At 46.8% G+C, this 21,618-nt stretch overlaps 1 protein-coding gene across 3 annotated transcripts in view; it reads left to right on the top strand.

Annotated features, from left to right (window-relative positions):
* Window positions 1–19,471, top strand: part of NDST4 (N-deacetylase and N-sulfotransferase 4) — a 68,681-nt gene extending 49,210 nt beyond the window's left edge. The window contains exons 7-15 of one of the 3 annotated variants that reach the window (XM_066184856.1): window positions 7,608–7,790; window positions 8,696–8,792; window positions 8,894–9,017; window positions 9,897–10,071; window positions 11,067–11,237; window positions 13,056–13,165; window positions 15,998–16,100; window positions 16,331–16,862; window positions 19,121–19,471. In XM_066184856.1, the coding sequence (XP_066040953.1) occupies window positions 7,608–7,790; window positions 8,696–8,792; window positions 8,894–9,017; window positions 9,897–10,071; window positions 11,067–11,237; window positions 13,056–13,165; window positions 15,998–16,100; window positions 16,331–16,450 (1,083 nt within the window). In that variant the 3' untranslated portion in view covers window positions 16,451–16,862; window positions 19,121–19,471. Of the gene's footprint in view, window positions 1–7,607; window positions 7,791–8,695; window positions 8,793–8,893; window positions 9,018–9,896; window positions 10,072–10,323; window positions 10,418–11,066; window positions 11,238–13,055; window positions 13,166–15,997; window positions 16,101–16,330; window positions 16,863–18,921 lie in introns of those variants that run through there. The other 2 variants (XM_066184857.1, XM_066184858.1) reach the window with 2 other exon arrangements.
* Window positions 19,472–21,618: the final 2,147 nt, after the last annotated feature.

Raw genomic sequence — 21,618 nt, 5'->3', positions numbered from 1 at the left:
GGATGAACAGAGCAAATCGCTTGCTTGGCTTCCAAACGTAACCCATGAAAATTCAGAATTAAAAGCGACCAGTTTGTAACAAACAGTCCCCCACAACTGAAATGCTTTCAGCAGGAAAAAAAAAAAAAAAAGAGATCTGGTTTCTCATAGGATAAGGTAGAGAACTCCATTAGAGTTGAAATTTTCAGGAGGATTTTCCATATCCAAATGTCAGGCTCAAAACCGGGTCCGTTCCGCGACCGCTGGCCTTCATTCAGTCCCCGGGGAAAAGCCGTGACACGTTTAATGCTTTTACAAACTGTTCTATTTATCACCTCTCTTCAGCATCCACAAGGTCTCCCACTATCTGTTTGATAGCTCCTCTCCTTTCCTCCCCTGCTCCACAGGCCATAAACAACAGCCATAAACATTTAACAGCCAAGATAAGCTAATAAATACAGCCCTAAATATTATTGCCTCTACAAACAACAGCGAGAGAGTCATTTCTCCTGAAAAAACCACCTCTTTAAAGCAGAGAGCTTTTTATTAAGCCAGCAAGTGACAGCACAAAAGGCACCTCAGTCGAACACTACAGCGAAAATCAGCGCATGGGGCTTCGAGGAGAAGCAGCAACACCCACTGGCCTGGTTGAGCAGTCAGCGAACTGGATTCATTTGCCAGTGTGATGCACATTTTCCCGTTACCTGCTCACCTCGGAAAGGTTTTGGATAACCCGGAATCCTGTCACCCCAGAATTCCTACTCTTCCTTTCTCCCCTTGTTACACAGGAATTTGCTGGGCTGACTCTTCCTTTCCCCTTCGTCTCAACAGGGTGTTTTTATTCCATCTCCCACTGACTCCTTTCCATAGTTCCACCATAAAAACGGGCACAAGTCATTTTTCTCCGTATTTTTGTATATGTAACCCTCCCTACTCTAGATGTACACCTGCCTCACCGCACTGGGATCTAGGGTCAGGCACACCCTGCACAACATTTGGCCCACAAACCCACCAAAGTATCGCGCGTTTGCAGCTGACAGATCAGGTTAAAAATGGAAAAGCAGCAGAAAAAGGGAGAAGTTAAACACTTCTTCAGGCTTCTCTTCCCACTTCAATCAAACACCCCTAAGAAGCTTTAACCAGAGGTGAGACGTGGCAGATGAATTTGAGGAAGATTAGCTTTTTTTTTTTTTTTTTTTTGCGGGAATTTGGTTGTCGAGAGCGAAATCAGAGCTGTGATTGAAAGGTAACTTTGAACTCCCCTCAGCAGAAGCTACAGGCAGCCCATAATAATGTACATTATTATTCCAACTCCCTCGGAAGTGGCATGGGACGCTTTTAATTCTGAAGGCCACTTAAAGGCATTTCCATTTTTAAACTCTCACCGTGACTAAAGGGTTATTGCTCATTTCCAGCCTGTTAGATCTACATTCTCCGCGTCCCGCATGTGCCACACTTGCAAGATTTTGTTCTTGTTCCCTGCTCTCTCTCATCACAGAGACAGAGGAGAAGCACGCGTTATTGCTTCGGGATATTAAAAGTAAATGCAGAGAGGGGTTAATTTATACCTTCCACAAGAGATTTGGGGATGTTATTATGGAACATCTTGAGCGTTGATAATATTTTTCTTTTTATTTGCTTTGTTTCTCTGAGCATAGCTATGGAAAGAATAAAAAATAACCTTGGGCATGGTAGGAAATGTGCTGCAATCCAAAAGTAATTCACAGCCCAGCTCTGCTGAGGGCCCTGTGAACTGAGCACAGCACGTTTCGGGGACAGGAAAAAGCAGGCAGGCAACCTCCCCACTAAAAAACATCAATATTTGTGGAGCTGCAGTTATCAGGGTACAGCCCCCAGGGACAGATGTGTCCCTCCCCTACCTGACAAGAGGGAAAGGTTCATTCTGCCAAATTAAAAGGGGGTTTTGTTAACAAGTTACATCAGAACTTACCTTAACGGTCATAAACATACCAAATCAACCCTGACCTTCCTCACGCTTCTGAATCTTTTTTTCCCCGTTGGTAAATCATTATTTTTCCCCCTCATCCCACATGGCTGCACAAAGCTACTACAGGGAAATATTTTCCCATGGAAACTCAAGCCTTCAGCAGCATATTTAGAAACTAATTAGCTTGAAACCCAGAGCATGAGGAAGACATTTCAAGGATTGCACATCTCCTTTCCTTCTTTCATGACATTTTCCTGCTTTTTGAGAGCTGCTGCTCCACTCCACACGTTTTGATATTTTACCAGAATTCCTTCCCAGCAAGTTGGGTGATGGCAGAAATAGCAGTAACTGACTGTGTGTCAACAAGAGGGGTACTGGGGAAAGAGGGAAAGGATCTGTTACCTTCATGCACACACCATGCACTAATTTATTCAAGTGTCAGGAGCAAGCCTTTCAGGTGAAAACAAGCTGACTCAGAACTCTCTGATTATTGGAAATGAATCCTTAATAGAAGTAAATGGACAAGAACAAAATTTCCTCGCTGTGTTCGCCAGTCAAAATTAATTGGAAAGTGGCTGATTTGAGAATATTATATCCTCTAGTGAACTGAAAAGGCCGCTTTTTTTTTTTTTTTCTCTGAAACCAAGAGTGGAGAATTAAATTAACTCTGAGGTTTGTTTGCTCAGAGTAGGCCACCAAACTGGATTAATTAATCATCATTTATGAACACTCTATAACGCAGAGCAGTCAGAAAATTGCTAAGATAGCAACATGACAGTAGGACTGTTATAAAAACAAATGATGAATTTCCTGCATCTCCAACCTATATCGACTTGCCAGGCATTTCTTTGCAGTTCGAAAGAAAATATCCTGGTGAAAACCTTTGCTTAGTGTTTATAGGAGCGCTCAGAATAAACAGAATGATTTACACTTGTTCCGTAGCTTGGTGTGCTGTGCAGGATGCTGGGCAGTCATTGCCACAGGGAACGCCAAGATTGTATTTCCTTCCTCTGCCTGGAGATGACAGAGTGTCATGTCAAGGATAAAAGACATCATTCATCCCATCATTCCAAGCACAATTAGAAACAGATCTTAACTGACCACACCTCGAAGGAGAAATGGCAGACGAACTTACAGTTATGGGCACTTATCCAAACTCGTCTTTGCCTGGATGTCCCTTGCCCTCCATAGCTCTGCTTCATGTTCAGCTTGACCTAAGCCAACAGTACCCAAAACCATTGCAATCTGCTTTATTTCCTCAGCGTGAACTTGGGTTTATGCTTAAGTCTGAACTGAATAGATTATTTTTTTTTTTTAAGAGAGAGTTTATAGTCTAAGGAATTCTTTTCAATGAGAAACCACAGATGGCAAGAAAACAAATTCCTGTATCGTTAATTTCACTAGAAAATGGAAATAACAAGAGGATTGAATTGCTGTAGACTTCTGCAGAGGCTTCCTCGGGCCCACAGATGTGAGTGGCAGCAGCGCATTTGGGCAGAATTCACTCAGCTTTGGCCACAATTAGCTGTGCTGCTGATCACTTACACAAGTGTGACAAATGAACAGCCATGAAACATCCATTCAGATTTTCCACCCTCATGCAGCTACGCACCAATTGCACAAATTCATCAAAAGCGGCAGTTATTTTTTCACAGCCTCGGAACTCCTGAGCTAAGAGTAAAAAAATAAAAAGGAAAACCACCATTTTTTTTCTAATTGCAGGCTTTGGGGAAAAAAAAAAAAAAAGAGAGATATATAACTAATGGATTAGAACCTCCCAGCCAGTTCTCTTCATCTGGGACCCCACGCACCCGTGGTGTCAAAAATGTGTATGACCTAGGGAAGAGTGGCTGTGCTGGAATGTGCTCATGATTTAGCCTTTATTTTAGAAGCAAAACTTGGAGAGATAATAGAAAAAAAAAAAAATTCAAACCTAGCAACTGTATTCTCAGAAGGAAAGGAACAAGGCACAGGATTGTTCTGTCAATACTAAGGAATTCATTTAATCCTGCCAACTAAACAATGGAAAAGTAGAAAGCGTTCCTGGGTAAATGAGAAGCAATTCTGCTCTTCCAAGAGGGAATTTTAAAACAACATAGAGGCTCTACAGCATTTGTACAGCTGTCCCCAGGCCACTTCCCACCACTGACGGACAGCAGCTTCCACTCTCATCCTGGGAGCACTCGAGGTGGAAAGCAGACACAGTCATGACTATGGGCACGGGAAATAAAATGCCGTTCAATGGATTTGTTTCCCCTTCGGTCAGAGACAGAAATGTTTCTGTCCAAACAGTGACTTTGTTGCTTTCTTTAGAGATATTCTATTTGGAAAATATTTGATTATCCTGTCAAGAACATTAACGTATAAACAGATGTGCAGAGTGGAAAGAGAGTAAAAGTTTAAAAAAAAAAATAGATTTTCCGGCATATAAATGATTTTGCTTCAGCAGCAGAAGGGCCATGAATATGAATAGTGCTGAATTCCAGAGAAACCATTTGTCACCATTAAAATTAGTGCTTTGTCAACACAAAAATCTCCCTCCCAGCTTCCTCCTAGCCGCACCAACAGCTGCATTATGGGATTCATTATCAGAGAACGGGGCTCTGGCTCAGGAGGGACAAGCCTGGAATCCAGAACTGGAAAAGGGATGAGCCGCTCCGGACCGAACGAGGCTGTGCCGCGGCCAGCCTGGCACGGAGCTGCCGGGGATTAGCACGTGGAAACCCGGCAGGTCTGCGTTCCCCGGCCCATTTGCACAGCCAGAAATCCAAGGGGCTGCCGTCCAGCTCCTGTTCCAGGACTCTGCCCTCGGGTTCAGGGTTGCCCCACAGGGCTCTGTTATGCACAAGGCCGAGCTGCAGCCCTTGCATTAATTGCTCCCTTCTGGTTAATCTTATTAAGAGGTGAAAAGGCAAGGAAGAAAAGCCACTAAAGACGGTAAGCGTCAATTTCCTCTCAGAACTGCAGAATTCCCGCATGACACCCATCTCTGGCTCCTGGGCTTTCCAGCAATGGGCCAGGGCCAAATGATCAGCAGGAGGAAAGGACCTAAAAGGGAACATTGATCCTATTTAATTATGGAATGCCTGAGAGGATGGGGTGGAACACATTCGTACCTAAGTTTGCTAATGGATTTTCTCATTGCAAGTGCTTGATCGATGAATAGGGAGAGTGTCAGATTTCAACAGAAAGGAATCAGCCAGTATTTTATTTCCAACATGGGATTGCCATCTTTGAGATTGTGTTACGCTTCAGCTGTGCCTTCCAGGGGCAGGTGGCTAATCTTGGTCCAAAAACAAGTGCTTTTAGCTAAAGCTGTCCGAAGTTTGGTAATTAAACAAGGAAAAAAAAGCTCTTTATTCTGCATTAATGGGACTGTGCAGCCAGAGCAAGCGCACGGACTCTGAGTACAGAATGCAGTTTCAAGGCACTGGTTCATACTCCAGTAATTTATTTTTTTTTTAAAAGACCCTTTGTTTTTCTCTACTAGTACTGTACATTTCATTTTCTATATAAGACAAGCCTGCATATACAAACATTCCACGTAGAGAAAACACTGTGTATCTAAATTCTAGATGTACGCGATGTGAAATAGCTCTAGAAACAAAGACCAAAATGGTGTGATGGTCCTGCCATTAGTTTACAAACGATCCGATATCCATGCTCCAAATGTGAACAGTTAAAACCTATTGCCTTTCATTCCCAGTGATTTGGAGGTAGATGGCAAAGATTTAAATCCTGTTTTATTCCATGAATAATGCATCGTATCTGGGGGTTCGTCACTTCCAAAAAGACCAACGGAGCAAAAGAAGTCAAGAGAGATGTCCAAGATCTTTTGACTCCCCAAAGAGTGATTAATTGGATCTTTTTAATTGGTTTGCAGTCTAATCAAACTCCTAGAATAAGCTAATACTCATCTCCTAGAAGTACATTTTAACATTAAAAACAATCTCATCCATTTTCAAGTGTAAACAAAGCACAAAGAGCACACAGATTTACTTGCATGCTTCATTTGCTGCAATACTATTAAATGTCATTGGCAGACCCTTTAGCACTCATCAAACAAACGCTCCAGAGACGAGGTGATATTCCCCATCAACATTTCCTACCAGTGTTTTCCTTTTCATCACTTTAAAACAGTTTGCAGGAAGAACTTTTTACATTCACAGGAGCTGAACTAGCCAGGATCTGTTTGTGTTGGCTGGGGGTTTATTTTGTGAGGAGAGGATGATTTATTACCTTTCTTATAAGTTTCTGGGGCAGTACATAGAGCACCGAGTTCAGGGTAATTTTAAGATTCACTCTGTTTACGTCAAATATTTGGGGTCATAAAATGCACAGGCACTGGAATCCACCAAATCAATCCACAGGAAAAAAAAAACCAAAACAACTGGTACAGTTTCCAATCTCTGCTTAGCCGAGGCCCAGAGCAGAATAAAAATGAAGATTAAATTACCTTTTGTGTCATAAAGTGTGCAGAATGCAAACCCACTGCAGAAGGGCCATGAGGGACACTTTGCTAAGCTCCATCTGTCTCCCCCTTAGAGGAGCACTAAAAGCCTTGTTAATAATTTAGCAAACTAATGGACACCTTTTCAAACACTGGGGACTGAGGGTTAAAGAAGCCCCACCCTGGCACAGCAGGAGGGTGAGAGTGGGAAGCTGGTGGCTTCTTATCCCCTGATGTGCTAGGGACAAGTCTGGGACAACAGAGCAGGAACCTACTGGAGGGAAAGCTTTCTCTTCAGGAGGATCACTGCTAAAAACCTTCCTGAGACACACACACCCCCAGGTATTTTAGAGCAGATCTCCAGCATATCTGACCCACACTCCAGGCTCCAAAGGAGTGCTGCCTAAACACCGTCCCCCATGCCCGGAATTGTGCAAGGTGCTGCTTAAACCACATCCAGCAGCCCTCTAGCACGTTCATTCAATTACTTGTGAATTAAAAAATTCAAAAGTCACCGACCTGAACGTGACTCCTATAGCAGCTTTCAAAGGAGGAAGATGCGCATGTTCTCCTGAAACCTCTTCCATGCTGCCTGCACATGACTTTATAAACTCCTCCCCATTCCTCATCATCCAAAGCCAGGCTCACCTGGACACAATCGTCTCTCTGCAAAGCAAACCCTTCACCTGGAATCAGGTGTCCTCACTGTTGGTAGCTAATTTCCTCAGAATGAGGTGCTTCAGTCCCGCAAATCTGCCTGCAGCTGTAATCAAATCTGTCGGTCCATCCTGTCTCAGGCCAAGGCACTGACTAAAACTGCCAAGTGACCGTGGTGCCGTCTTCATGAAAGTAAATAATGGCAATCTACAGGTAAACCAGCCACAAAACCGAGTTTAATCACCTCGTGGAAAGAAAATGCTGGGCAATTCATTTGTCACATTATTCTTATAAACTCTCTTTATCCCCCTGAAATAAATCATGAGACCTACAAGGCAGTGGCCACGTAAAGGCTGATAAAAAGACAGAAGTTATATCAGCTTTAAGGAGCAAAAAAAAGACAGAGATCCTTAGCTGAGATCCCATTGTTCACAAAGCCTGGGAGTGTTTCTGTGCCAGAATTAATTCCCCTACTTAGAGCCATGCGATTCCTGGCAAACCAGCCAGCACTGGGGGGAGACAGCGTCTTGGGTTTTTGGTGTGCCATGCCTGAAAGGCTCCTCTTGCTCCCAGATCAGCATTTTCATGACCCACCTGTCCAACTACGGGAACGACCGCCTGGGCCTGTACACCTTTGCCAACCTTGCCAGCTTTGTCAAGAGCTCCACAAACCTGAAGCTGCAGACGCTGCCCCCCGTGCAGCTGGCTCAGAAGTACTTCGAGCTCTTCCCTGAGCAGACAGACCCTCTCTGGCAGGTAAAGTCACCTCCTCTTCCTCCTCCAGCTGCAATCTGCTTGTTGGGACAAGCATTTTTTTTTCCTCTAAAAAGCCTTTTCGAAGCATGGGAAGGTGATCTCAACCCTGTAATTTAATGGTTACACGTGCCTGCCTCTTCTCTTAGCCGGAATACCATGAGCCACGCCGTGCTTTTGGCTACGCAGGCATGAATCCAGGGTGGCACCAAGGAAACCTGTGCAGTTATTCAGAGCTTACACTGGAAAAAAGGCGCAGAAAATTTCCCCTATTGTTTCTGGCCCAGCTACAAGGTATAAACCTATAATATTTCCACTGGGCTGCAGCAATTCCCATTGGCTGATGATTTTCTCCGTCATATTTTGCTCATTTTATTCACCAGCAAAGCGTATCCTCTGTTACCAGTCAGCACTATGCCAAAGCAGCATCTGTATGAGAACTGCTTTGAAGAGCAGGCAGTCCCAACCTCTCCTGCAGGGCCTTTTGTTCGCAGCTTTTTATTTTGCATTCACAGGTAGTAGAAAGATAAGGAGATGAATAATATCCCCCTTTTCTATTTTGTCCTTCCCTTTTGCATTCTCACGTAAATTAAAATTGGCACTAAGCCCCATGCATCTGAAACCATTCTGACAGCTCAAAAAGTAATGCCTCGAAGCTACTCAGAGGTTTCCATTTTAACCTCAAATGGAAACGTGATTAAATCAATGTTTCAGTCTTGTTGCTCCCTCCTTTTTCCTTCCTGCTAATGACTGAACCTAGGTCTCAGTCATTCGAAACCGTTGTACACACACTGTGGCGTTTTGCTACTCAGTGTAAGGCTCTGGCATTAGTGCATAACATTGAGACCCTGCAAAGATTTCGAATCCCCCCCCAGTGTGATGTCCACCAACCACCTTTTCTCCTTCAGAACCCGTGTGACGATAAACGACACAGGGACATTTGGTCCAGAGACAAAACTTGCGACCACCTGCCCAAATTCCTGGTGATAGGACCCCAGAAAACAGGTAGGAAGCACAAGCAGAGCTTTTAAAAAGTTGCTACAAAGTCAAAGGTGCTTTTTTTTTTTTTTAATATTTCCTAATGGCATCTCTTTTTGTCGTCATAGGAACAACGGCCCTTTATTTATTCCTCCTGATGCATCCTTCCATTATCAGCAATCTCCCCAGTCCAAAAACTTTTGAGGAAGTTCAGTTCTTCAACGGCAACAACTACCACAAGGGAATTGACTGGTAAGAAGAATGACAAAAACGAGGTGTTCATTCGTAATACATGGGAAATCACGGTGGAACCATTCCAGGAGCGGGTGTGACATCGCCTTAATTACCGGATGAATTTGTTATGCTTGGAATTATCAGATAGAAGGAGAATCTAATTGGTAATGATGGGGCATTTAATCAAGCCCCTAATTTTGTTTAGATATAACAGTAAGAATTTTCTGAGTTTTCACACAAATGAATGCTAGAGGCAGCTCTGTCGTGAGTTCTGTCTCCATGCTGAAATAACATCTCTGTCTTGTCGTAGCTGTAGCTGCACTGACTTACACTCTGTTCCCTCCAAAGTGGCTTTTCATGAAGTAAGGTTCCATTTGTCTCTTCACGAGCATCCATCCAATCAATTTTAAATGGAAAAGACCATTCAAAGCCAAAATTCAAATCGTGCATTCTGAAAGCGTCCAAAAGCAAAGATATGTCAGTTCCAAAATGAAGTACTTCAACAATGTTAAAATTAAACAGTTTGACATTTAAATGTTGACATTAAATGTTGACATTTTGAAGCTTTCTCCATTTTTTTTTTTCTGCCGCTAAAACTGAACTCACTCCAAACTGGTGAAAGATATCCCTTTGACGCTGAAGTTATTAGCAAAAATCCCATCCATCACAGGAAAAACCTAATTACCAGACTTCATGAGGGCTTTAGCTATTACCAGCACCACCTAAGAGCCAAGATGCATTCCCATTATTCCAGTCTGGGCAGAGCTGAGAAATTCAATTTTGCTTCTTGAGAATTATGTCTGAAAATTCACCTTCTCACCCACCATGAAATGGGAAGCACGGGGCCAGGACCCTTTGGTGCTGCCGCTAATTCTAACGAGTCTCTGTTCCTCCAAGGTACATGGATTTCTTCCCCACTCCTTCCAACGTCACCACCGACCTCCTCTTTGAGAAAAGTGCCAACTATTTCCATTCTGAGGAAGCTCCCAAGAGAGCCGCTTCCCTCATCCCCAAGGCCAAGATCATCACCATCCTCATCGACCCGTCCGACCGCGCGTATTCCTGGTACCAGGTACGGAATCCTTTCCCTCTGGGAACGCACAGTGGAGCCGGTGGCAGGGGATGATGGCCGGAGCCAGTGGGAATCTGTGTCCTTGAGCACGTAGTGGGAGTCACTGCACGGCACTGGCACCGTGTGGAAGCAGGTGGACGCTGGATGCCAGCTTTTGCAGTTGGCACCTGTGTCACCGGCGTCAGAAATGATGAAACTTCCCAGCACAGAGCTGCCAGCAGCTGGGAACAAACAGCTTCATCTCAATTACAGCTGACAGGGCAGAGAGGGAGAGCAGTGCTGCTCGCCCAGGGAGATACCCAGGGATAAGAAGCGTGGCCCAGCCAGGGAATCAGAGCTCTTGATGGTAAGAATCTGGCCCCACATCCCTTCTCCCCGTGTGCAAGCTCAGCGATGTGCAGCGGTGCACAAATGGACCCAGCGTCCCCTGAAGTTTCCAGGGAGTTAAGAAGAGCAGTGTCTGGAGACACTGGCTTTTTTCTCTCCTCGGAAACAAAAGCAAGCCTGTTGTTTTCCCCAGGAAACTCCAGGATGCTCTTCCTTGCCATTTGCTGAGCCCACACCCTCCTGTAACAAAATCTGCACTATATAAAAACTCTATTTTTAGAGAAATGTAGAAGCGTGCTTGTGAAATCAGGCATACACATAACGGAAACACTTAATGCAGTGTTAAAACAGACTCAGATTAATAACGTTGGAATAAGCATGGAACACATGATTTCTGATACTGCTAGGAAGTCCTGCAAGGAATAAAGCACGGCTGGGGCTGCAGCAGCAACATCCCCTTGGCAGCTTTACAGCTGCCGAGGCAGAGTAGCAGAGCAGTGACTGCTCACACCCCAGGGGAGCCTTGACCGAGTGGTGTCCCCATCCCTCTCCCGGCCTGGCAGAGGTGGCGCCGAGGGGGAACCAGCGCAGCCCTCCCGGCAGCTCCCGCAAGATTTCCGGCTCCGTCTGCGGCGTCCCCGTGAAACGCCTTTCGATGTGTCCCGCAGCACCAGCGCTCCCACGAGGACCCCGCCGCCCTGCAGTTCAACTTCTACGAGGTGATCACGGGCGGCCCCTGGGCGCCGCCGGAGATGCGGGCGCTGCAGAAGCGCTGCCTGACGCCCGGCTGGTACGCGCTGCACATCCAGAGGTGGCTGGCGCACTTCCCTGCCTCCCAGGTAAGGGCCAGGATGAGCCATACCCGGCTCGCCCAGCCTTGGCACGGCCCCAAGGGCTGCCCAGGGCTCCTGCGGCCCCGGCAAGCCGCAGCTGCAGTGGGAGACGCCGTGGGAAGGTCTGGCGGACGCATTCTAAAACGCCAGGGCTTTTTCTTTTTAGAAAAATGCCATCCTGCTTCCCAATCAGTCCCTCTCGTGGAAAGCTTCACCTTTATTTGATCCTGATATGGAATTGGACTTTCTCAGGGCTGGAGCGTAGTAGATTCCTTCTTTTGCCCCCTCTTCCTTCAGATATTTTATTGAATTGTCTTTTATAGCCTTTGCCATGAATAATTGACCTGAACGCGTAGATCTAAAGAGCATTTCCATTGCTGAAGTAATAATAAAATAACCTAAAGGAAACATTTTACTACTACAAAGTACATGTGTGGGCACTCCTTATCCAAGGACATGGTCGTATCTGTACCTGCTGTAAGACAAAGCTGGGAAAGGCTGACCTGGAACAGAGACTGGACAGAGCTAGAGAATACAGTAGGTATTTATTAAAAGGCCTTTGAGGGTACACCTTGGGCAGGAGAAGAGCCTGGCCAGGGCCACACCCAGGATGGACCCAAAATGGTCACAAAATGGACACAAAATGGTCAGAAAATGGACACAAAATGGTCAGAAAATGGAAGGCCAGTCACAGGGTTTCACTTTTATAAGTTTTGGTCCATCTGCATGTTGGGGTTAATTGTCCAGTTACAGCTTCAGGTTATGAAGTCCCATCCTTCTTGTTTCTCTCTTCAGTTCACTGTTGTCTATGCTTTTGGACCTGAAGCTTGTGATGGATGTCCTTGGTCTCAAGCTGGAAAAGGATTTTTGTCTCCCTGATCTGTGGAGAGCTGACTGACACTTAATTTGAGGCTCAGAGCTGCACCCCTAGGCAGCACAGAATCTGACAAACATGAAAGCTGAGACTTAAGGCATCATCATGAGCAAGCAAACGAGCAAGGATCCCCAGAGACTGCTCTGGGTGGGACAGAATTTTGCTGAAAGGTGGCAGAGCTGTGTGTTGCCTACTTTGTCAGGGACCTGGGGAAGAAAGCCCCAACAATAGGAACTAGAAGCTCTGCCTTCTTGCAGTCCTCACTTTTCTTTTTACACAGCCTCAGCTGTACTACAGAGAGGAGAAGCTGGTCAGTCCCATTTCCAGGAGAAGGGAGCAAATCTCAGTTAGTAATTTACTTCCTTCTTTCATCTCTGGCCTTTCTACTCTTTCATAAATGGGGAGGGAGTCCTGCCCAGAGCTGCTGAGCTGGCAGCAAGGGCAGTATTGCCCTGGCAGCAAACGGGCCACGTCTCCTCCTCACCCGCCTCGTCCCAACTTATTCCTCCAAAGGAGATGGGGATGACCTGGGAAACTCTGAGCCTGCAAAGGGTGCTGAGCATCGCATGTCCTGTTCCCTGGGCTCCTCCGCTGCCCTCACCTCCTCTCCTCTAGATTTCCCACAGACGCATCATAAACCTCAACAATATTTTACATCCTTTCCTTACCTCTTCTTGTCAGAATCCCCCGAGGCTCTGGTTTGGCTCGGGAGGTTTAACTCCTGCATTTGAACGAGGTGCCCGCACAGAGTTACAAGGTGCCCACCTACGCAAATTCAACTCAATAAAGCAAAAAGCAAACCTAAAAAGGAGTTCATCCATACGAATATTTTTAGCAGTGTACAAAGCCGTGTGCTAATTTAAATCCAGGTTGTCACAGAAGTGAAACAATGCCATTATTTTGTTGACCTTAGTCCTGTTTCCAAATAAGTGCCATATTTACCCCTGCAGTTGCTCATTATTGATGGACAGCAGCTGAGAAGTGACCCTGCTACTGTGATGGATGAAGTGCAGAAGTTTCTGGGAGTCTCTCCTCATTACAATTACTCTGAAGCCCTAACGTGAGTGTATTCCTTTTTTTTACCTGCCCTATGGGATCCCAGGGTACATCCCCTCCCACCAGGATCCCTCAATTATTAATTATGAACAGACAACACGTCAGGACAACGATAGCTTTGAAAAGCTCGGCATTCTCTTCTGTCAGTCCCCAGGAGCTGAAGCCTGGAGTGTCGGGTGTGGAAAGTTTGGCTGAAGTGTATTTTATCATTCTGACAAGAGCCTGATGGCAGAGGTTGGGTTAGAAGCACTCACTCCCTAATCCCATTTTCCTCTCTGGATTTCTGTGTACGGCTGAGATTCCTGCAGGGGTGGGAGTGGGCTGAATTCTCCTCTCCCCTCTTAGTCCTGCAGAAAATTTTAAGAAGCTTTTGCCCCGAGCCTGTGTGAGGAGCATCATCTCCTTACAGCCCCAGCCCTGGGATTCCCGTGGGCTGGGAGGCCTGGCCCTGCAGTGGAGGCTTTTCCAAGTCCCTGTGCAAGCAGAGAGCACGAGGCAGCACATGGAGGGGAAGCAGAAAAGCCTCTGCTTCGCCTTCCCTGCAGGCTGGTCCTGAGGGAAGCACAGCCACGGACTTTCCAGCTGCCCCCCGCTGCTCCTCTCAGCTTACAACGACCATTTCACATCTCCTCTCCTGGGAGGGTTCAGCTTATTTGTATCATTGGTTCAAAGTAAAACTTCAGTGCTTAAGAAAGCTGCTCTGCCAAAACCTTTTTCTAGAGGATTTCAGAACGCAACTTTTTTTAAGTCACTGGTTTCCAAAGCGGATGGAGGGGAGGAGGAGTCTGATCACAGAGCTGAGCTATTGATGTTTGAACAACCCACAACTGCACATCTGCAGTGCCTTCTGCTGGGATTTTAAAATCCACACCCACAGACATACATCTTTCCTTTCTGGAACTAAATTAAAGGCAGTGGAGTCACAGAGCATGAAGAAATTTGGCCTCTCATACCGGTTTGGGCAGGAAAAATGGATTGTAAACAGATCCATAAAATTATGCACTCCCTGTTTAGAGGCATCAAGAATGCAAATGCGCTGTGGAAGCACACACTTCTGCCCGGATTTGGGATGGAAGGGGAAAATGCATTAGTGTACGTAGCTGCTTTCTGCTTGGGCTTGTCAAAGGGGAAAAGATTGCACAGGATTGTTCCTCGTCATTACTGTCTAACAACTGCACACCACACATTTTTAAAGGTGTCGGGAAGCAGCCTAAGGACCCAGTCCTGTGAATAGCACTGAGCACCAAGTCCATCACCCTGAGTAATTATGTGAGAGTCTTGCAGGAGAGTAAAATCAGCCCAGGCAGAAGGGAGGCACTCTCCAGAGCCATGGGAGGGGAGAGGAGGGGACACAGAGGCAGGGCTCGAGGAGAACACAAGATGGGAGGAGTGTGCTTAGGAAAACGTTCCCCCTTGGAGGGCTGCTGCATTCTGTCAGAGAAGGAGAGAAAGATGCCCGTGGTGGCATTGCTTGGCTCTGCCCTCACAGGCATTCCCTGCCTCTGGCATCAGGAACTGCCTTCCCAAAACCCTGCCTCTCCCCGAGGCTTACTCTGCAGGGAAGGGAAGAGAACCAGGCCTCCGAAGATTTCTGCTGACAGCTCCAAAACGCTCCCCTGTAGCTTTAGCCTCAGGGTTATCACTATTTTTAAATAAATACTTCCACTGTGCCCAATTACGTTTACAGAAGCCCTGAGAGCTGTGTGATTTCTGAACACGGGGGGTTGAATTCAGCCCAAACTCTCTCACCCTCTTTTCCCCTTCCCGAATTTTCACATCCTTTTCAGAATGTTCAAGAAGCTCCTTCTGAGGCAGAAATACTGTTTGGGGCATAGTTTTGCGGTTTCCCTTTTGCCCAGCACATGATATTGCTGCCCCTCTTGGGAAATTAATGCAAGGCAGCTGAAGCACTTCACCATGCAAGGAGCAGATGGGAAAAGCCAAAGCAGAAATGAATCTATCATCAATATACCCATTTAATCAATGATTTATTTGTTTTTAATTGGTACAGCTAGACAGACAATTTAGGAAACAAAGGTCAGGCCTGCATTAATAGGCTGGGCAAGAAAAAAACCCATGAAGAAGGTTCACCCTTCTCCTGAAATTCGCTCACTTCTGTACAGCAGCAAATTGCAGGTACATCCGTGTCGTAGGGACAGAGCAGGGGCAGAAAGGTGGTGTGTCACTAATTAACTCCGAGTCCTGGCCAATTATCCTTCACCCTTCTCAAACATCTGCTGAGTAGCAGGAATGTGCAGCCCATGGATGTTTTATGCGCGCCGCAAGTCCCACAGCAATAAATTCCAAACTTCGCTCCGCGCGCCGCTCGTTCCTCAGCGAGCGCGTGCTTGCAGGCCTTAATCTAAACCTCTTCCATCTCTGCCTTTCAGACATCACAATCAGATTGCGTGTTCCAGATAAGGCCGCTAAGACGGTGTTTATGCCACAGTGCCATCTCAGGAAGGAAAATGGTATTTAGACGCAGTGATGGCGAGGGAGGCAGGTTAAATCAGCAGTCCCCGGGCAGCGTTTCCTTAGGAGACCTGCAGATCAGCACTTCACCTTGTGTGCTGCACAAGCGGAACAAAGATTAGCCAGTACAGGTGGATCGCAGTGGGGAAAACTGCCTGCCTTTAGGCACTTCCCAGGCAGATTTGTGGGACAAAATAAGTCCCCAGAGTTTACACGGCAGAGGAAAGCTGTTTCCCACTCGGCCCTCAGAATTCTGGTCATCTAGAGAGACGTGTGCTGCAATAATTGTGGGCTAACACTGATGTCTCGGTAGCCAGGAAACGTTTCTGTAGCAAGGTCTTTTAAAAGCTACGATCCTCTACAGGTTTGACCCACAGAAAGGCTTCTGGTGCCAGTTATTGGAAGGAGGGAAAACCAAGTGCCTGGGGAAGAGCAAAGGTCGGAAATACCCACCGATGGACCAAGAGGTGAGGGGCTCTTCAGAAACTTCTGCGAGCGGCTTTAATATTGACCCTAAACAAACATACTGATTTTTTTTTTTTAACTGATTTTTAAGAAATTATTTGTCGCATTTTCACTGAGTTGACGTTTTTAAAAGTCGGAAACGGGACCTTTGAAAGAGAGGGCGTTGATGGTGGGAGCAGAGCACAGATGCTTTCCTTTAACCTGATCTCGGTTTGTTTTTCCGCCCTGTCAGTCCCGGGCGTTCCTGTCCAGCTACTACCGGGAGCACAACGTGGAGCTGTCCAAGCTGCTGCACAGGCTGGGGCAGCCGCTGCCCTCCTGGCTGCGGCAGGAGCTGCAGAAGGTCAGGTAGCACCGGCGGGGCCCCGGCCAGGCCCATTCCTTGCCCCCGCAGACCCCCCCCCCGCTCCTCCGGCTCACTCGGCATCGTCAGGACAGGACCTCCCGGACCCCGCTCTTCCCGGCAAAAACAAACCGACAAACCACAGGAGAAGGAATAAGCAACTCCCCAGACCCAAACCCGAGGGCTGCGGGTGTGCGCGTGCTGCCGCTGGAGTAGCACGGAGCCCTTTCGGCAGCTGCCGGGAAAACGCGCGGCGCTGCGCGGCGTTCCCCGGGCTCCGGAGCGGGATCCGCGCGTAGCCCCGTCCCTCCCTTCGCCACAAGGAGCAGAGACTGTGCAGGACGGATGGACCTCGGATGGACAAACTGCAGCCTGTCAGGACACGGGCAAAGGATGGGAACGTCTCTCGCTGGACTGGGAGGTTGGTCAGCCGCGGGGCTTTTTCCACATTCGTGTTCAAATCCTTTTAAATGCCAGGCAGGCCGTGCAAGCGGTGCACTGCCAGTAGCCTGACATTGACAGCTTGGTTTCTATCTGCAAAGCAGCGCTGTTGCTCCCAAACCTTCAGACGCTGGCTGAGTCATTTAGGGTCTCCATCTGCAAGCTGTTGCAGAAAAAACAACTTTGTTGGCCTTTTGTTACTGTTTTGGGCACAAACTACAGTCTGCTGGAGCACAAACTCTTTCTGTAGACTTTTACAGAGCTGAAAGGACAAACACAGCCATTGTATATCACATATACGTGCCTGACATGCGTATCTTCATTCCCGGATATCTACCTAGTGTGTCTCTAGATCAGACACACACACAGAGTTTTAAACAGCTGCTTTTTGTGCCCATAGGGAAGTGAAAGGGTGGTTTACAAAAATATGACATGAACTGTGTTTGGTTCTCAGAGCTGTCGGGGCAAGGTCAGCAAGGCTGGGCAGAAACTCCTTCCTTGTCCTGCGTGCAGGTCATTCCTCAAATCTGGAAGTGGTAAATACACACAAAGTCACACTTCCTTATCTTGGAGCACGGCTAACACCGCAGATGACTGGAGTAATGAGACCTTTGGATAAGAAAGGCTTGGTCAGAGAAGAATATCTGTGTGGACAGTGTGATAGAATTATAGCTGTTAAAAAGCACTTGAATTGGCTCAGCTTTAATTAAGAGAGGACTGCCTAGCTCCTGATTAAAAGCTAAATAAACATGACATAGGTTTCAGGAGCTTTTCAAGGAAATGAGACAACCACCATAGAATCCAGAAAATTATCTCAAGGAAATGAGACAACCACCATAGAATCCAGAAAATTATCTCTTGCTCTTAGCTTTTTATTTAGAAAGAAGTCTGTCCCTCCAACTCTCAGCTCTGTACTGGCACCATGTCCTGAAAATACACCAGATACTGTTATACCTCACTGTTATTTTTTTAAGTTTGAATGGGCCTCCCATTTCCGAGAGATCTCGTGTTCCATTGAAAACCGACATGTGAATTGACTTCTTTGTGTGTCATAAACATGAAATAACAGCATTTCCAAGATTCATTCCCTCCACTTGTAACAGCAGCCATCGGCAGAGAATTTCTCTGGACCACCGTGTGACAGAGGAGCCTTTGTGAGCTGTCTGGAAATGATCTCCTTTGCTTTTATGCCTTTTTTATGTCGCTGGCCACGTAACTGGGGGGATTCTTACAGAGCAGCAAAACGAAGGCAGCGCAAATGAAACGATTATTCATGGCAAGAGGGCTGTGGCTGGGAAAGGTTGTGCTGGTCCTTCTTTGCTGTTTGTAAGCCACGGGACTGCTGTCCTTCACGTGCTGCAGGCTGTGTCACACTGAGAGTTTTACACGGTGTTGCAGTTTGCTCCCATTCCCCTGGAAATTCCAGGAGCCCTGTGGGCCAGACACGGCAGTCAGGGCCCGTGGCAGCAGATTTGATGATTAAAGCAGGGCTTTGGCCCTCGGAAAGCTGAGCTCGTCTAATTGAGGTTGTCTTCGAGCGAGAAGCAATCAGAACGGAATCCAAACCCCTCTAAATTATGCATTGACCTCTCAAGGTCTAAAATGAAGTTGCGGGATTAACTGCTCCGAGATGTTGTCTCATAAACCAAATTCCCTCCCCGATAGGGGAGCAGGCTGCCGAGTGTCCCCAAAACAAATTAAAATGGCGGAATTAGGAATTCTTGGGGGAGGAAATGGTTGTGTAATGAGAGCGCTGATGGGTCCAGACTCTCTGATGTGATAATAAGGCAGTGGGGATGTGCCCTGAATACAAAAGCAGGAGCTGAGTGTTTCCTCCTCTTCCTTCGCCCCCCTTCTTTCCCTCCCCATTTGGAGCCGGGGAGATGGGGGATCTTTCGTGCCCTGAGCAGAACAGATGGGGTGTGGAGGGCTCATTTGCCCTCTGCTGGGCCACCCAAAGGGAGCCATCAGACACTCAATTAGTTCCCGTCAGTAACGAAGCATGGTCACGATGGGCTTAAAATTGACGTTTCCAACAGGAATATGAGCGTGTGACATCTGTGTCGAGCAGGTACAGCAGGGTGTGTAAATCAGCAGTGACCACATGGCAGCTTTTCCTGTGCTTAAGTCAGGTTAAGTCTGGGGTTTCTTTTACATCTCTCTGCCTTCATGGGACAGGACTTCCCCGGTCGGGCAACACTGCTTACACTGTCTTTATTTCTCTTTTTGTGCTTCCAGTTCATCCTTTTAGTGTGACTGCAAAGGTGTGGACCTGCCCACGGACTCGATTCCTCCATCACTCCCCTATCCAGAAAAGCTGCCAAAAAGAAAAGAAGGATTTGCAAGAGACACAGTGCTCCAGCGACTGGACAACTTTTATAAGACTTACTATGATTTCTGTAGTGTTTCAGAACAGAGGACATCCTGTTGATAGAGCTGAGGAAAAACTTCACTGTCTTGCCCAAGCTCTTTTTTTTTTTAAAATTTTTCTTTCCCCTCCTACGCGACAACAGCAAATCCAGTTGAACAAATACTTGGTGTTGAAGCAGAAGGAATCAATAAATTTTGATCACTCAAAGTTTTTTGGTTTTTTTTGGAGGGGGGGGGGGTGGTGAGGGAGGTCAAGGGCTGTATTTGCCGGAATCGTTTTAAACAATTGATGTGCACACACCTGGTTATTGGTTCTTCTCACTGCCGCAGAATAAACCCTTCTGATGGTGTATCACAGAGAGAGCTTTGCCTCCTTCCTCAAACCTTCTTTCCCACTTCCTGAGCCAAAATCTGCTCTCCAGCAACCTCTGCCATGCATTTCACATTGTGCACCTTCCCAGCTCCTCCTGCCTCAGCATCTCCCCGAGGCTTCCACCCGCCCTCAGAACAGCAGCCCCAAACACGTGGGATATCCTGGCAGTGCCACTGACCTTCTCCTCCTCCTCCTCCTCCTCTTCCTCCCGGGCAGGGCACGGGGATCCAGGCAAGTCTGATCCCTCGGTATTTGTTACTCACGTTTCTGGACCTGCCCTGCCAAAGTCTGGCTCCCTGCAGCCCACGGGAGAGGCACATGCAGCAGCCCCAAGCAAGCTCCTGCCCTGATCAAAAATAATTTCCTTCTGCTCTGTTTGAGGAATCTTTAAAGGATCTGAGTCCCAGCTATCGCAAATTCCTCAAACTGTGCACTCGGAAGCACAAGACAGATTTTTTTTCCCCCCTCTCTAAAATCTCATAATGCTTCTATTTTTTATTATAAAATATTCATTTGTTTTACTGATCTGTGTCAGAATGAGGTTAAATCATATCAGAGTCAAGGATTCTTTCTACAAACCTTCCAGAGCAGCAAATTCCACCTGCTGAGAGCTCCTATCATTGAGCAAATTAGAAATGACATTACAGATATCTCACCACGAGTTTTGGCTTTTTCCTTCCAGGTCTGCCTGGCGCTTGTAGACAAAACTTTCAAAGGTTGCTAAAATTTTCAAAGTATTTTAGGAATCTAAGTCTGTTTTTAAAAAACCCAAACAAACAAACTTGAAGGTCCCTCTATTTGTAGGCCCTAAAAAATCAACTGGGTTTCCATCAGGCTTTCCGAGCCCTGGCAAGTTTCCTGCCTCAGTCTTATTTAATAAAACAGCAGCAGAGTTCTTCCAAAAATTTACCGCTTCCACAAAATTCATTAATCAGATTATTCCCTCCTGGAAGCTGGAAACCTGAAAACACTGAACAAACTGCTGAGGTGATCTGTTTGTGTAAAGGGAGAGGAGAGGAGAGGAGAGGAGAGGAGAGGAGAGGAGAGGAGAGGAGAGGAGAGGAGAGGAGAGGAGAGGAGAGGAGAGGAGAGGAGAGGAGAGGAGAGGAGAGGAGAGGAGAGGAGAGGAGAGGAGAGGAGAGGAGAGGAGAGGAGAGGAGAGGAGAGGAGAGGAGAGGAGAGGAGAGGAGAGGAGAGGAGAGGAGAGGAGAGGAGAGGAGAGGAGAGGAGAGGAGAGGAGAGGAGAGGAGAGGAGAGGAGAGGAGAGGAGGAGCTCTTTGTCAGGCCTGTAAATATCCAAATCCCAGTCAGAAACTGATTTATAGAATGGCAGAAATGAATTCTGCGTATAATTTATACTCCTATTTCCGCTCATGAGGAATGAAAGACTTCCCAGGAAACCAGACTGATATTTGCATTTCAGTCAGCTGCAGCTGCTGGGTGGGGAGGAAAACATTTAAAACATCCCAATGAACCCATACCTGCCACTTTGGGTTTGCAAAGCTGTTCGTCCTGCTGCAGCTCCCTCTAAGCAGACACGGGCCAGTTTTACAGCGCTCCTATTTCTTTGGGAGCGGGAACGTGACACGTTAATACACAAATCTGTCTCCGTGGCAGAAGGTCAGCTGGGTTTATGGGCTGTAGTTACAGAGTCATCCTGGGGTTTTCTCAGAGGTTATTTTCAGCCAGGGGAAGGTCAGCAGCGGGCGGAGTGGGATTTCTCAATCTCAGTTGCGACGCCACAAAATGCTGTGGGGGTTGAAAAGCGCGGTTTATAATTTGGGAGATAATTGCATGCCATTCAATTGACTTTGTACCGTCTACTTCTCAGAGTCTGGCCGATGTTCCGCCGTCTTGCAGAACTTATCTGTAACACACATCCCCTGTTGGGTAATTCAGCTTCCCTTCAGAGGAGGAGCTGAGCTGGAAGGAAGAGCTGGATGCTCGAGGGGGTTGAGTTTTTACAGAACTTGCTCTGAGGCAGATATTTATT

This window comes from Chamaea fasciata, unplaced genomic scaffold (assembly GCF_029207755.1).
Source record: "Chamaea fasciata isolate MVZ Bird 193981 ecotype frontalis unplaced genomic scaffold, bChaFas1.0.hap1 SCAF_6, whole genome shotgun sequence".
Lineage (NCBI taxonomy): Eukaryota > Metazoa > Chordata > Aves > Passeriformes > Sylviidae > Chamaea > Chamaea fasciata.
This window is presented reverse-complemented; position numbering and strand designations above follow the sequence as displayed.